The 17,025-nt window shown below is 36.1% G+C and overlaps 1 protein-coding gene and 1 pseudogene across 2 annotated transcripts; both read left to right on the top strand.

Moving 5' to 3' along the window:
- The first annotated feature begins 254 nt into the window (after positions 1 to 254).
- LOC143637011 (3-oxoacyl-[acyl-carrier-protein] synthase I, chloroplastic-like) lies at positions 255 to 2,301 on the top strand. Its single transcript, XM_077104475.1, has 7 exons — positions 255 to 797; positions 866 to 1,297; positions 1,380 to 1,553; positions 1,621 to 1,734; positions 1,810 to 1,911; positions 2,067 to 2,133; positions 2,221 to 2,301. Exons 1-7 carry the CDS (start codon positions 348 to 350, stop codon positions 2,286 to 2,288), a joined length of 1,407 nt encoding a protein of 468 aa, XP_076960590.1. The 5' UTR covers positions 255 to 347; the 3' UTR covers positions 2,289 to 2,301.
- A 6,355-nt stretch (positions 2,302 to 8,656) lies between these two features.
- LOC143637010 (3-oxoacyl-[acyl-carrier-protein] synthase I, chloroplastic-like) lies at positions 8,657 to 9,952 on the top strand (annotated as a pseudogene). Its single transcript, XR_013154354.1, has 2 exons — positions 8,657 to 9,435; positions 9,510 to 9,952. The product of XR_013154354.1 is annotated as a 3-oxoacyl-[acyl-carrier-protein] synthase I, chloroplastic-like (transcript).
- Positions 9,953 to 17,025: the final 7,073 nt, after the last annotated feature.

The following is a 17,025-nucleotide window of genomic DNA, read 5'->3' as shown; positions in this document are numbered from 1 at the left end:
ATATCGTATAGCCATTGTTGGATGAGGATGATCACGTCTCATGTATGGACTAACCTCTCCAAACAGTTGAACAATTAAACCACTCCCAATGCATACAATCAAAGCTACCAAGCATTCTAGTGAAGCCCTGTTTAGATTCATGCGCTTCGTATAAAATTTAACTGTTGTATGACGGTTAGATTGAACAATATAATATATTTTTCTTATATATTGGATCGGTTAATATTTCGAGGGAACTCCCCCTAAGTTTTAAAGAAACTATTACATGTAAATAAAAGCACCTATTCTTGGGTGCATACGCTTGTGTATATAAACAGTTGCATCTATTGATAACACTCATGACATAAATGGAAACTCAAGCTCATTCCCATTACACAAATCTACTGGGCTCTCCACTACGCAAAAACACATCATCCATGATTCTAAAACCACCACAGACCACCCCCGCACGTCGCCACACATTACATTCCAACGTTCTAACAACTGCCCCTAAACGAGAGAAAGACGCCAAAAAGCGTGTTGTTATTACGGGTATGGGAGTTGTCTCTGTGTTTGGAAATGACGTTGACACTTTCTACCTAAGGCTCCTAGCAGGAGAGAGTGGAATTGGATCAATATATAAATTCGATGTTTCAGAGTTTCCAACACGATTCGGTGGTCAGATTCGTGACTTCGAATCAAGCGGATATATTCATCCCAAACATGACCAAAGAATGGATGATTGTCAACGGTATTGCATTGTTGCAGGGAAAAAGGCTCTTGAAGATGCATCCCTTGTTGGTCATGAACTCTCCAAGGTATACCATTCATACCTTGTTTCATGAGTCAGAAATTTGTGCTACGATTTAATTATGATTGTGTGCAGATCGATAAAGAGCGTGCGGGTGTGGTTGTTGGAACGGGAATGGGAGGGACAACATTACTTTCTCATGGTATTGTGAGTTATATGGAGAGTGGTTATAAAAACATTTCACCATTTCTCTCTCAATATATTCAACCATGCATGGGCCCAGCCTTTCTTGCTATGGATCTTGGTTTTATGGGACCAACTTACTCAATTTCAACTGCTTGTGCGACCTCCAATTATTGCTTCTGTGCTGCCGCAAACCATATCTGTGAAGGGGTGGCTGATTTGATGATTGCTGGAGGAGTAGAAGCTTGTTTTAATACGGTCACATTTGGAGGTTTCGTTGCTTGTAACTCATTATCTCAAAGAAACAATGATCCCCAGACTGCTTCCAGACCCTGGGACCAAGATAGAGATGGCTTTGTCATGAGCGAAGGGACTGGTATTTTGGTAACATCCCCACCCATGTAGACCAGAACATGCAATTTGTTGTTTTATTACATTTTCATATATATTTTTGGTTTGTTTGTAGGTGATGGAGAGTTTAGAACACGCAATGAAAAGGGAGGCACCAATAATTGCTGAATACCTGGGAGGTGCGATAAATTGTGATGCATATCATATAACAGACGCACGCCCAGATGCTTTTGGGATTACAAATTGTATTCGAAGTAGCCTGTTGAATGCCGGTGTATCAATGGAGGAGGTACTTTGATCTTATGATCCAGCCAAAAATTAATGGATTCTCTTCTTGAAGTTTAGCTTGTTGGCAGGTAAATTACATAAATGCACATGCAACTTCTACCCCGGCTGGCGATCTTGCTGAAATAAAGGCTCTAAAGAATGTATTTAAGAATAGCACAGGAATCAAAATCAACGCCACCAAGGTAAAGAACATCTGCTACATGGTTTCTCGATACTATGAAAAGCATGTTTTACGATATTTGCGTTGTATTTTTCAGTCAATGATCGGACACTCACTTGCAGCTTGTGGAGGTATGGAAGCCATTGCTACAATTAAAGCGATTCAAACAGGATGGTTGCATCCAACCATTAATCAGTTTGTACGTAATATATATTTGCAATAATTTGATTTCTCATGTATCTTACCATGATACAAACGTGAGTTTTCTTAAAGGGCCCCAAGCAATAAATTTGTATCGTGACAAGACTGACTCGGCTCCCATGCTCTAACCTTCGTCTTTTCATCAAATTGTAGAACCTTGTTCCTGAAGTGACATTCGATACTGTCGCGAATCATAAGCAACAACATGAAGTCAACGTTGGTGAGCTTGTTTTTATTTCAATCTCCATTTTTGAATTTTCATAATCAATTAAGTTCCCCTATTGAATTTCAACTTCTTTGGTTGTAGCAATTTCAAATTCATTTGGTTTTGGTGGACACAATTCCATTGTAGCATTTTCTGCATTCAAACCTTGACGGTATAACAAGGATATATATATATATGTATGTATGTATATACATATATATATATCTTTGATCAATAGAGCAACTTGTATTTAGAAATTCTACATGTTGGAGGACTAATATCCTATATTATTATTAGAATTGTGTATGTATTTCTATTTACTTATAGTCAGTGTATTACGCACTTAGTACGTTTATTTTGTACGGATGAAATGTAAGGGCCGGGCCGTTTGGTTCAAAGAATGTTTGCTAATGAAATTGGAATTGGAATTGGAATTGGAATTGGAATTGGAATTGGAATTGGAATCCTACATGAATTAATAACCTGTTTGGTTTGTTTAGTTAACAAAGAAATTAGAATCTTAAAAAGTGTAAATTACAAAAATACCCCAACACATAAAAAGAAAAGATCCCAACCTAACCACATTCATCAACTGTTCCTCTATCTTCTTCTACCATAACATAAGATATATCAAAGGCTGATTACAATAACTGAGACAAAAGAAAACGAAAGTCAAATTTGGGCAGTTTTGTGTTTGTATTTTAGTCATCATTCAGGTTCGATCTTCATCATCTTCATCTTCAATCACAATTTTTTTTATGAGTGGTGAGTAAAACGCGTTTTGCCGGCAATTGATGGGTTAAACTCGTTGATGTTATCATAATTTCTCCGAACATAATAGTGTTCAGTCGTTATCTCCGACGAGAGCTGACTCTTCTCCTACCAAAATCAAGGTTTCCGTCGTTCGTCTACAACATGAATCTGTTGGTTGAGTTTTTGGTTCGATTGTTCATAATTGGTTTCCCATCTGTGATTTGATAGCTATGGGGCTTCATGATATTTGTAACTTTTACAATTATAAGACTTAGGAGGTTAACTTAGAAGATGGGGGCTTTTTAGTCAATTTTAAACATTCCGTTGGAATTTAGCAAATTCCATCAGCATATGGAAGGAATGTAAAATCCCATGAGTGATGGAAAACATTCCATTTCAAATTCCCATCTAGCACCAACCAAACAAGATTTTCATCGGAAAATATTACAATTCCAATTCTAATTCCGAAGGATTCCGTGAACCAAGCGGCCCCTAAAAGTTGGAGAAACGGGGACCCCATAAAAGGGTCACTTTACCCATTTTTTCAAACAACACAAGGAAATAAATAAACTTTCTCTCCACTACCCGATTTCATCTTTTCTCTTTTGTTTATACAAACTAAGATCCGAGTGTTGTTTGTGATTTACGCTAACTGACTACACGGATTGGTCCGAGTAAAGTTGTGAAATCCATCTAGAGGACCTACAAGTGGATGTGAGATTCAAAGTTAACAAAGTAAAACACAAAAGAAAACCTTTTTGGAAAACTAAAAAGGATAAAATAAAAAAGGATCCCAAGACTGTAAAGTATGAGGAATCACCAAAAACAGTTTTAAAATCAATAAAAGAGAAGTCCAAAATTGTCAAAACCAAGGAACAAGTTTTTGCTTGGATTCATAGGGTCTGTTCTTCAAGCGATGAGTCGCCAAGAAATTAATTGTTTTCAGGAAATAAAATCAAGTTTGGTCAGTTTATGGTAGACTTTCCTGAGACAAAAATGTCTCGGGAACCCATGTCTAATTAAACGCTAAGTGCATGCGGTGTCAATCAAGGAGGACTATCAATAATATTTGGTACTTAGATAGTGGTTGCACCCGATATATGATGGGAGAAGAACACTTGCTATTTGATGCTAAACCATTCGATGGCGGATTCGAGTCTTTCATAAGCGAAATGGGAGGACAAACTTTAAGGAATGGGAAATGTTTCATATGGTACTTCAAGAGTGGATATTAAATTAGCTGAGGTTTGCTTTTCAATTCTTTCCAGAAACTTGCAATCTGTTCGGTTTTGACTTTTGATATCAATGTTACCATATACAATGTTTGCAGGGACATATTTCCAAGCAATGTGAAGCTATATGTTCGGAATGATGCAGTTGCGGCTCTTGCAAGTGGATCAATGGGGAAACTTCATGGATGTGTTTTGATATCTGGTACAGGGAGCATTGCTTATGGTTGTTCTGAAGATGGAAAGGACGCGCGTGCAGCTGGTGGTGGCCCTGTGTTGGGTGATTGGGGCAGGTAATTGAATTGGTATTTGATTGATAATAATAATAATAATAAATGTTTGATTGAATGGTATATATGCGCAGTGGTTATGGGATTGCTGCTCAGGCTTTGACTGCTGTTGTGAGAGCTCATGATGGCCGGGGGTTTACAGACGATGCTTACAGATTCCATTTTGAAACATTTGTCTTTCTACCCCAGATGAACTCATTGGGTATCTGTTTTATGAATCTCATCTGCTTATCTATTTATTCTAGATAATGGTTTTATAGAAAGATTATGAAGTAAATAAATCATATTGATTTAGAAATATTTAGTTTTTACCAATATCTTTTTAGTTCGTATCCACGTTTCTTCTGCTGGTTTAGTCTTGATTCTTAAATGAAATGGCTTAAAGATGGCAAGATGGGTGGGTGACTGTAAACGAATTGAACATGAAACGTTTGCCGGGAAGTTTGTTTTAAGTCCATTCGTCTAGTAAATGAATGAACATGAACAAGGAATGTTAGATTAATTAAATGAACAGACACCAACAAAGGTCGCGTTCATTCAATTGTGTTCGTTTATGTTTGTTCATTTACATTCCCCTTCGTTCGTTTACATTTGTTCATTATTGGTTTTAACTACTTATATAGTTATATTTGGTTCATTTTCATTTTTTCTCCTTAAATATATTTACTACTACTTGAAAACCCTTAAATGTTCATTTGTATACGTTTATAGCATTAATGAACGGACACGAACAAATTCATTCCCGTAACATATTAGCATGGTATTTTGTTCAGTTATGTGTTCGTAGTCTCATTCTGTTCGGTCTGGCTCGTTTATGTCCCTAGTAAATAGTAATGGGTCAAAACGGGAAGAGTTGGGTTGAGTTGTAACCAATCGCTTCTTTTTGTACAATTCGTATACCTTTTATTGATAGTAGTGAGTTACATATGATTAAAAACTACATTCTTACAATAATACTCCAACTTAATGAACAAACTGATTTAGGAAGTTGTATGCATTAAAACAAACCAAAATCAACCCGTTCATAAACAACATTTTTACAAGTGGTTTTTGTCTTCTTTTTTATTGGGCCCAAGGTGGACCTATGCAGATCCATCGTGGGCTCGTATTGCAGAACTAGTTCCTAAAGTGGTCTCGTGTACGGTAGCCGGTGATGAAGTTGCAAACAAGATATTAAATGATGCAACTTTTAATGTTGTGGAATTGGCTTTAACTGTCAAAGCAGTTGTGCAGAGACTTGGTTTGTGTGGAAAAGGAGCAACTTTTTCCAGTACTTACAAATTCAACATATCTGTTTGTTTTAATCATTAATGGAACAAAAGGTGTTGGATTAATGTTGACTGAATCAAAAGAAAAGATCCGTTACTGGTGAAGACCAAGTTAATAGGTGGAGAAGGTTCAAAGTGAACGTTGGAAGCTGCTGGAATAAAGGAACAGATGAGGACCGATTAATCTGTTTAGTATCTGTTTTATCATTATCACTTTTCAATTTCTAATCAGTCGAAATTTATCCTTGTAAGCCTTTGAGCACAACAATCCTTTGGCTATAATAAAATCATTCGACTGTTTATCTTGTTTCTGTTCTTGATTATTTTCCATTTGCCTAATCCAAATCTTACAAAAGGGTTTTTAACAACAAATTGATAACTATGTTTCTTATTAAATATAGTTAATGTTGATGTAATATCTATGTTTCTTATTAAATATATAATATAAAAGTAAACTATTATTAAAAATTGATAACTGACTGCAGATGGCCGTGGTCAATTTCCAGTTGTGTTGGTTGGTGGTGTTCTAGTTGTTGATGAAAGCTGGGATATTGGTCAAAAGGTTGTTGACTGTCTTATGAAGACCTACCCTGGGGCTTTCCTGGTTCGACTGAAGGTCAGTTATCGAAAACTATTATCCTTTAGGTGTTTAACTTCTAGCTTGATCTTTATACAGGGTGACAATTTCAAATTATTTACCCCTATTTTTATCCATAAGAATATACTCCTTTAATTTTTATTTCCTCCATCATCATTTTAAGAAACATGGGAACGTACAACACCAAACTTCAATTTTTTTTATGTGATATTACACAAACTCGACCAATCAAGTTCCTCTCGTCGCCCCTATTTTTATCCATAAGAATATACTCCTTTAATTTTTATTTCCTCCATCATCATTTTAAAAAATATATTTGAACTAATCGTACGTGTAGCGGCTATATGAACATTGATTGCATTTTTTATATTGAAAATAAGTTCTTTATGATAGTCGCGGTCGAGCGTTTTATGATTCGTTTTCAATACATTAAAACGCGTATGGAACGATTATAACATGTAAACATTGGTCGAGTTTGTGTAATAGCACATAAAAAAAATTGAAGTTTGGTGTTGTACGTTCCCATGTTTCTAGCTTCATGCTATGCATTAGAGTTTTTTTTAATAATATTTAGCCATTAAAAATATAAAAATAATTATAGATCAATGATGGCTACCATTAAACAAAATACGGTGCTACATATATTATTATAATTAAAACAATACTGTTTGGACATATATTTTTGTGAGCGCAAAGAAATTGACAGGACTTCTCTTATACGATCTTCTTCTCCATGGATGCCCTAAAATTAAATGGCACGTACTCAAAGTTGAAGAAAACGACATCGTTGTCTTTCCTAGAATTCAAGTTTTTGTTTTTTCACCGGCGAACAGTGAAATGTTTCCATAGATTTCGTGACACTGGGTTCGTTCGCCGAAAAAGAATAGGTTCGTTCGATAAACCGTACCTATAATTTATATATAAAACTGAAAATGGACCGGGTTCGGCCGAACCAGGTGATTTGAATGTGGCTCTGCCACTAGGCAAAGAGGTATGACATCTAACCAAAAAATATGTAATCAATGTTTCAACACAATTACATAACCACTAGCTTGTCCTAGTGGCAAAGAGGTATGGCATCTAACCAAAAAATTGTGGGTTCTAGTCTTATTTATTTGAGACATTTTAAAGTTTATTCTTATACAAAAGGTTTTTACACAACTCAAATCATAACCAAGTAAGCTCACGTAAAATTAAATTGTTTAAACCCAACAAAATGTTTCTTTTACTTAAGCGCCAAGCAAAATTTCGCCTATGGCCCAAACAAAATTTCGTCTTCTCGGAGCTGGCTTGCATTTGAGTTATACTGTTCTAGTTCATATTATTTGCAAGATAGTTATCATACCTAACATATAAATGAACCATTGATAATCTATGAATAATGAATAATAATTAAGTATTTTAGGGATCTTAAAAAAGCTGTCCAAAGTTGGTAAGTAAAGTAAGTCGTCGGTGATCCTATGCAATATTCATCTGTAATCTGTCACAACTAAGATTACCCGCAACCATATTTCTAACAGACATTTGCAGCGGAAAATCCAAAGGTATCAACCTCTACTACGTACGACGTACTGCCTACAAATATGCATGTGTATGCTTTAGACCCATCCCAGCATGTCATTGTTTGGCGTGTAGGGTTTAAAACTTTCAAAGGTGATATAACATTAAAAGTTGAAGGAGAAACCGTGTATAGTTTTGGCGGGTTGGCAGCCTAACTTTAAATAAAAGCAGCACCACATTAATAAGCTTGGCGATAATAAATAGAACAAATTAGGTATGAAATAAATACATTGGTAACAATTATAATAATAGAAGTGAGCTTGTTCGTACAATGAGTAAGACACCGTAGGCATGGGAACTCAAGCTCATCTGGAGTACACACCTCTCTTGGTGTCTAAACATAACCTATTTCTCAAAAACAAGAAACCCATAATTGTAAAATCACTACCACACACCACCAATATTCGCAGCCACACCGTTTCTACAACTGCTCCTAAACGAGAAAAAGATGCTAAAAAGCGAGTTGTTATTACGGGTATGGGAGTCGTCTCAGTGTTTGGAAATGACGTTGATACCTTCTACCAAAGACTCTTAGCAGGAGAGAGTGGAGTTGGGTTAATAGATCGTTTCGATGTTTCTGAGTTTCCAACGCGATTCGGTGGTCAGATTCGTGACTTCGAGTCAAGTGGATATATCAATCTAAAAGATGACCGAAGATTGGATGACTGTCAAAGGTATTGCATTGTTGCGGGGAAAAAGGCACTTGAAGATGCAGGTCTTGATGGTGAAGAACTCTCCAAGGTACGTCATTTGTTACTTGTCTTGTTTGATCAGAAATTTGTGTAAGATCGATTCCTAATTAATGTTGGTTTGCAGATCGATAAAGAGCGTGCCGGTGTGCTTGTTGGATCATCAATTGGAGGGTCAACGTTATTCTCTAATGGTGTGGTGGCTCTAACGGAAAGTGGTTATAAAAAAATTTCACCGTTTTTCATACCATACATTTACCAAATATGGGTCCTGCCGTTCTTGCTATGAATCTTGGGTTTATGGGACCAGCCTACTCAATTTCAACTGCTTGTGCGACATCCAATTATTGCTTCTATGCTGCGGCAAATCATATACGTGAAGGGGTGGCTGATTTGATGATTGTTGGGGGCGTAGAAGCTTGCTTTAACCCAATCACGTTGGGAGGTTTCAGTGCTTGTAACGTGATGTCTCGAAGAAACATTGATCCCCAGACTGCTTCCAGACCTTGGGACAAAGACAGAGATGGCTTGGTCTTGGGCGAAGGGGCTGGCATTTTGGTAACCTTCTAACCCGTTTAGCACAAAAAATTTGTAGTTTTATGATGTTTTGAATTTTGATAGTTAAATTGGGTTTGGTTGTAGGTGATGGAGAGTTTGGAGCATGCAATGAAAAGGGATGCACCGGCAATTGCTGAATACCTGGGAGGTGCTATAAATTCTGATGCATATAATATAACTAATCCACGACCCGATGGTTTTGGGATCACGTCCTGTATTAAAAGCTGCCTATTGAATGCTGGTGTATCAGTAGAGGAGGTAAATTACATCAACCCACATGCAACTTCTACAAGAGCTGGTGATCTTGCGGAAATACGGGGTTTAAAGAATGTTTTCAAGAATAGCTCAGGAATCAAAATGAATGCAACCAAGGTGAAAAACACTACACTTCTTTTCTGCAAACTATGAACTCCATATTGACAGTATTTGATGTGTAAAGTATTCAGTCTATGATTGGACACTCACTAGCAGCTTCAGGAGGTTTGGAAGCCATTGCTACAATTAAAGCGATTCAAACAGGATGGTTGCACCCAACAATTAATCAATTCGTATGTATTATCTGTGTCCTTATTATTTCTCCTTCTTCCTCCTTCCCATTTAATTTTCAGGTTTTCATATAAATTGTAGAACCTTGATCCTGAAGTTGAATTCGACACTGTGGCGAGTCATAAGCAACTGCATGAAATCAATGTTGGTGAGTTTTTTTTTATCATTTCGATCTACATTTTTGGATTGTCATAATCTGTTTAGTTCGCTTTCTGAATTTCAACTTCTTTGGTATGCAGCGATTTCAAATTCGTTTGGTTTTGGCGGACATAACTCCGTTGTAGCATTCTCTGCATTCAAACCTTGATGATCAATATATCACGTTCTACTTCTAGTAAACTGGCCAAAAGAAGCAAACTATGTTTACGTTGTAGTTTATATCGAACACGACCTAATGAACAAAGGAAAGTCTGTTACATTAAGCTAGACTATTTTGATTTTAAATACTTGGTGTTATTTGTGACTTTATTATATACATATATATGGCTCAAAGTGTTACATTGTAATTATGCAAGGCTCAATATGAAAATAGTTCTTGTTGATTGTCTCTTAACAACACGTTGTTCGGAACACCCTGATTTGTAGGTAGTGGCGAAGCTTGGACTAAGATTGGATTCTATTTTTTCCCTAGGCCATGTTTATACAACTTTTTTTCATTGTCGTTGGGAAATGTAGAAGAGAGTTTGGTGTTTTATATATTCCTTTTATTTGTGTTATATAAATCAAAGTCCTTTTCAAAACAAAATTAGAAAAAATTTAATTTCATATATGAAACACCGCAATCGTTTAATTTATAAATTCTATAATTTCACATCTCAAACTTTCGGTAAGACCCCGATTTTTTTTGCTTTAGGCCCCCGAAATGGTTGGGCTCCCACTGGTGTTACACATACTTGTATAGGTTACTTATAACTAAAAATATAGTGTGACCTGCAAGACTTACTGTAATAATCTTTGAGGATGTTTACCGAAACCAACTTTTTAGTGTCAACATGAAGAACATTTCTGAAGTTCAAATCTGATTTCAAAGACGGTGAAGACTAACTATTTTGTTTCCAATAACAACCTTTGTTTTGCTAACAAGTCTGGTTTTGAAGAAGACTGTCAGTTCCGAAGCAGGTTTACTTAGTTGGGAAAATTCCCCATATAGTCAATTTTTTATCAATACTTTCAAGTTTTAGCTATGGTTTTGAAAAAAAAATACTCAAAATAGCAATTTTTCCGTTGGATCCAACGGAATTTCAACACCGTTTGATGGAATCCGCAGACCTTTAAAATCGCGCCACTTGTCAACGTATTAATGGATCCGACAATTTTCGTTAAAGAACCGTCCGATCCGATGGAATTCTTTATCTTCTACCTTCAAACCCTAAACCTCCTGTAAGGCCCCGTTCCCGGTGCCTCACTTTGGACGTTGGATTTACTCATAAACGTAGTTCTAAACATCAGATTTAAATAAAACTTTCGCTGAATATTAAAACTTTCATAAAACATACATAATAATTCATCACTTGTCTTAAATAAACATTCTGGTCCTTCTAAATAATCGTCAATTAACATTAAAACATCTTGGGTCTTCAGATGCCAGTCTCTTATTCGCCCACCATGTGCCCGCTCAAGCTAGTTGCCTCAACCTGCTCACATGTGTGCATACTAAAAGTCAGCTACGCTGAGTGAGTTCTAGTTAATCAGACAACATACAATACATACACATATCATACATACTTACATATCCGAAGATACAATCCGTACTAAACCAGTTACCTTTCTATCATACATACATACATACTAATACTTACCTCAGTCCACCGCGAGTATGTTCATAGTCCGCTGTCTATACCTATACTCAAGGTCGTGAACACGAAAAAGGTCCGCAGTCCTTACCTATGTTCACCATTTATGGTACGTGAAAGGTCCGTAGTCCTTCCCTATACCATCCTACATCCACAACACGTACAAGGTCCACAGTCCTTCCCTATGTTGCAACCTAGTTCATAGCACGTACGAGGTCCACAGTCCTCCCCTATGCTACCACAATACAATTACATAACGTATAAGGTCCGCTCCTATCTGAAGTACGTATAAGGTCCACAGTCCTTAACTACGTTCTCATCTATCATCTATAACACGTATAAAGCCCACAGTCCTTAACTATGCCATTACATGCCAAGTCTATGTCCAACGGAAGTTAGAGGGATTTGTCATCCTAACTTACTATGTCAGACGTAGAATTCATTTACCATTCCTGTACCTGCATACACTTACTTTGCATATACAATAATTACATCGTGACATAAGAACACACTAAGCGTTCTTCACATCATTCATTTAACAATCATAATCCTTGTCGATACGTGCAATATCCGAAGATCGTCCAAGCCCCGACAAGCATTCGTTCATAACGTTATCAAATCACAGTCTAATTCGTTATCTGCTTCGCTGTCCTGATTCGTTAGCTTAATTCGTTATTCTGGTTCGTTATCTGAACATAGCGAATTGGGCAAGTAACGAATCACTTGATTCGTCTGATTCGTTTATCTCAGTTCGTTAGCCTAATTCGTTATCTTAGCGTGACCTGATTCGTTATCTTAATGTAACGAATGGGTAAATAACGAATTAAAGGCTCATTCGTTATCAAGTCACACGAATGAGTCCCATTCGTTATGAATGTGTAGCGAATTGATTAATTATAACGAATCATCCCTATTCTTATCCAGACTTTGACTCAGAGGTCAAAGTCAAAATCGATAAGAACAAATAACAGTCAACAGGTATTAGATCTGCAATACTCCTTCATTTCTTAACCAAATATCATGATTTTGGTATCATTGGAATCATCTATGTAGCGCCTACAAACCCCAAGGGTCCAATCATCCAAATATCCGCGTTTACATGGTGCGATTTTAGCATCTATAATACGGGTTTCTTTAGGTTAACATTTAACCTATCAAACGTTAATCAATTTCAGTAAGTTTGGCTTCGTTGGATTCGTTTTTACCATACTAAAACAGATCTATGATTTCTAGACTAAATCCGAACTTAAATGAACAAGTTCTTGATATAAACGTACCTTAAACGAGTAGGTTTACGAACACGGTCTAGTCTTGATGTTGTTTTGGTTCGTCACAATGATCTAGCACCAACAAGCTCGGGTTTTCACCTTCGGATCTTGGCTCGGGTTTTACGATGGTGTTCGTGTGTGTTTTTCAAGGTGTAGGCTATGGTGTAGAGATGAATAATAATGGAAAGGATTAGGGTTTAAGGGGTATTTATACTCCCTTAAGCCCATGGACCTAAGGCTCATCTTTCGTTTTTGGTCCATAAATAATTCCATCTAATTAGCCTATTCCACCTATCCTTAATCTTTTATTATTTCTCTATTAATTCAAGTAAATTTTTCCATCATAAACAAATAATATATATAATATTATTCTTAGAAATTTCGGGATGTTACACCTCCTAACCAACTTCTATCTCCATATTTCTTATTTCTCTACAAAATTAAGCAAATCCATAGTGTAAATCTCTTAGTTTTTTTGTGACATTCGTGACAAAACGAGGTATACTATATTCACTACGTAGCAAGTAAACGATAAATCGGTTAATTCGTAGTGCTTAAACGAGTAACCGCCCGATACTAATTATGACCCGTATACATACTGAGGGGTCATATACGAGTTATATATATGTTATAGAGGCTAACATATTGATATTTAGGCCCCAGTACGTTTAAAACTCTTTAAACGAAAAAGGTTTCGTTTATCGATACGCTATAAGCTTAAACACAATCGTTAATATCAAAACGGCATCCGTTAAACCGAAAAATATTTATAAAACACTTATATGACATGTTCTAAGCAATCCGTGAAAATATTTTGGAATTTTACAACGAGACAGTACGTTTTTCTTATTTTACAAAACTAGGCTGAAAAACACTCGTTTTCGCGCTGGTTTCGCACTCGAACTAGTTTTCTTGCGAAAAACCGAACCCGAACTAAATTTTGGACCGAATTTTACGCGTGGCACGAAAACCGAGGCACCATTGGGCCAAAAGGAGGCCCAATGGGCCCTTATATCCTTGCGGCCGCTAGAAGGGAATGGACCCCCCTTTTGTTTAGCTTGTTAAATAAGCTAAACCTTAAAAATATAAGTTATTCCAAATAAACCCTAGAACCCTCTCACCTGTGTTCTTCAAGTTCCAGCCAAGGTTTGAGGTAAACCATCCAATTTTAATTGATTTCATACTTGATTAACATAGTTTAACCATGAAAAATTAATCCTTGATTAGTTTTAAACATGTTTAACCATCCAAAAATCATAAAAATCAGGTAAAATAATGTTTTGATGTTAAACATGTTTACAAACCAGGAACATATACTTTTTTGGTCAAAAACGCGGATTAGAACATGAATACAACGTTTTTACGGTTTAAAAGTTCGGTTTGAACCCAAAACCGAAACCCTAATTATCAAGGCTTTCACATGGATGATTTATGCTCGGTTTGATGTTATATGATATGTAGATACACTGAGTTTGCAACCCGAGACCCGGAGAGTCGTTTAAGCTAGCAAAACTCATCGAAAACCGACAAGGTAAACCCGTAACACTCGTTTAGGGGCTGTTTAGTATTAGGTTGTGACGTTCTTGTTGTTAGCTTGTGAAAATTTGCAGGGACATTAGGGATCATATAAATGAGTCCCTGTTAAAATTTGGTAATTTTTCTATAAACGGAGAATATTTGGTGAATTTATTCCCGTTTATGAGCGTTTATTTGGGAAAAATAGCTAAACATATTGAAAAATTATGAAACTTGGATTTGGAGTTTAATATGTGATGGTAAGATCACTGGTAAAGTTTGGGGATCATTGGAAATGCCTAAGTATGGTTTGTGCAATTATGGTTTAACCGAATCTTAACAGCCGAAAAACGCACAAAAAGGCATTTTTTCAAAAGAGTTAGGTTCTGGAGATTTTTCAGGGGCTATGTAATAACATTGAGGCCATTTGTAAAAATTATTGGATTTTTCGGAGGTCGTTTGATATAAACGGGCCATTTATTACACTATTATAACCTATTAAATGAATTTTTATAAGTAAATAATTAATCATAAAATTTCTGAAAATATTTTTATAAAATTCTCCATGTATTAATGTATTTATACAAAAATTTACATAATTTATATATAAGTACATATGTAGTTATGATTATTCAAAGATTTAAATTATAATTGTTTTAACGAAATCGGCAGTTTTGTGTTTAACGGACTGACCGGTATGTCAAAAGTGGCCAAATATCATATTTTTGAATGAAACTGATAAAAACGAACTTTTTACGAGAATTCCGAACAATTCGGGTGGATTGTACGTGTTTCGTATAATCAAACCGTGTAAAAACGGAAACGAACCCTGCGATCAAACCAGATACCGAAACCTTATAATTCTTTCATAAATCAAATCATTTTATCAATCAATATATTTACTTAAGTTTTTATGATCTTACTTAATCCCGAAACGCATAAACGATCAACTTGGCTAGGCTCGGGAAAGGGTGAAACTGAGCCAAACCTAGTTTTAAACATTTCATAGTATACAACGTCACAATCTAAGACTATGGTCATGTTCTGGGCTTAACAGCTATACCCAGGTTATCTATACAGCCCGACTTAGCTTGAACACTGTAGTAGTATTAACAGTACGATACCGTTTATAGGAATTAGGCTATAAGCGAGGCACCTGACTTATTGATACATAATTTCTGTGCGAACTACGATAAGGTGAGTTTCACGACCCCCACTTTCTAAACTGTTTTACGAACTTTTGGGGTGAAAAGCATGTTTACATATACTTATATACTTGAAAACGTGTGATGATGTGAATTATCTAAGTACTAACACTTGACAAGTCCCCACAAACACAAGTGGTTAACTTCGTGCCGGTGACGTGTGGATAGTACTATCGGTTTGACAAACCCAACTGACAGAGCCGGTGGGGTATGCCGGAACATGTTAACCCAGTTGCACATTGTCATTTAAACTTATTACATACTGCTATGTGGTGTTAGACATAGTACATACTTGGGGCAAAGTGGTTGTTAAATGCCAACGGGAGTGCATGGGCAGGGGTGGCCATGTGTTTTAGCTCGTTTCGGTTTCACTTGTGGCTTAGTATAATACATCATACACATACATGTATACATACACACTGTAAACTTTACGAACTCGTATACTGATTTCGTTGATACTCGTGAAACTTGAAACTCACCAACTAGACGTAGTTGACCCGTTTTAACATGCTTTTCAGGTAAAGCGAAAGTGGAATGAATTGCTTACATGCTTGGTGTTAGAAGGAGAGTTGAATAGCTGTGAATAGACGCAGACATATAATATTAAATAAAAAGCTCGTAAACCGGTTATGTGATTCTCATCTAGTTTGTAAACATAGTACCAACCCATGTAATATGATGTAAATTAGTTGTTGAATTTCTTTATAAACAATGTTGTTGATACCAGTGTTATCTGTTACATTCCCGTATTACGCTTCCGCAACTACCTAGTCGGGGTGTGACATTTTTCGATAAGAACACAACCATAGTGTTCAATTTCATTCTAGAACTCAAAATCAAAAACCCCCTAATTGAAAATCTAAGGATCATCAGACAAATTAAACTGTAAGATCTAATGGAAGGATGAGTTGAACCGTCGGATCCAACTGTTTATTATTACGTCGCGGGGAACACGAATCGGTAAAAAAACATCGGATCCACTAGAAAATTTAAATACGTGTCAACATATGACTGGCTATACTAATACGTCGGATTGGTTCTTATTTCCATCGGATCTGAAATATGGCCATTTTTGGATTTTCTTCCAAAACTGTGGGTGTTCTTAGAAAGTGTTGATAAAAAATGGCTATATGGAGATTTTTCCCTACATAGTTTGTACTAACGGTACAATGTGAGTTTTGGCGCTGTAATGTACCCATAATCTACTACAAGGCAAGATTTCATAACCAAAATTTATATTTTTATATATATATATATCCTTTGCGCTTTTTGTTTATATCTAGTAACCAATTGCACCACTAGAAAACTTAACTATTGCCACTAGAATTTGCTAGCAATAAAACGGTAGCAAATTTAGTGTTCGATCTATTAAACAATTAACGTTTCACAAGTGATAAATTATTGTAACTCTTAACAAAAACACACTTGTTTCTTTGGCTTCTTCTTGATGAACAGAAAGAATAAAAAGAATTTGGCTCCAAGCAACTTACACAAACACACAATAATTTCTTCAAACTCAAAGCAACTCTTTTGTTATTAATAGACTCACAATAAAACAAAAGGAACATAAAAATAACAAAGGCCTATGTGGGTTTTTATACACCCATAGAACTAAACCTATTCCAATGAAAATAG

This window comes from Bidens hawaiensis, unplaced genomic scaffold, assembly GCF_021521415.1.
Source record: "Bidens hawaiensis isolate Kalapana, Puna unplaced genomic scaffold, B.hawaiensis_p1.1 tig00008096_1, whole genome shotgun sequence".
Classification (NCBI taxonomy): domain Eukaryota; kingdom Viridiplantae; phylum Streptophyta; class Magnoliopsida; order Asterales; family Asteraceae; genus Bidens; species Bidens hawaiensis.
The sequence above is the reverse complement of the archived record's forward strand: the minus strand, read 5'-3'. Positions and strand labels throughout refer to the sequence as shown.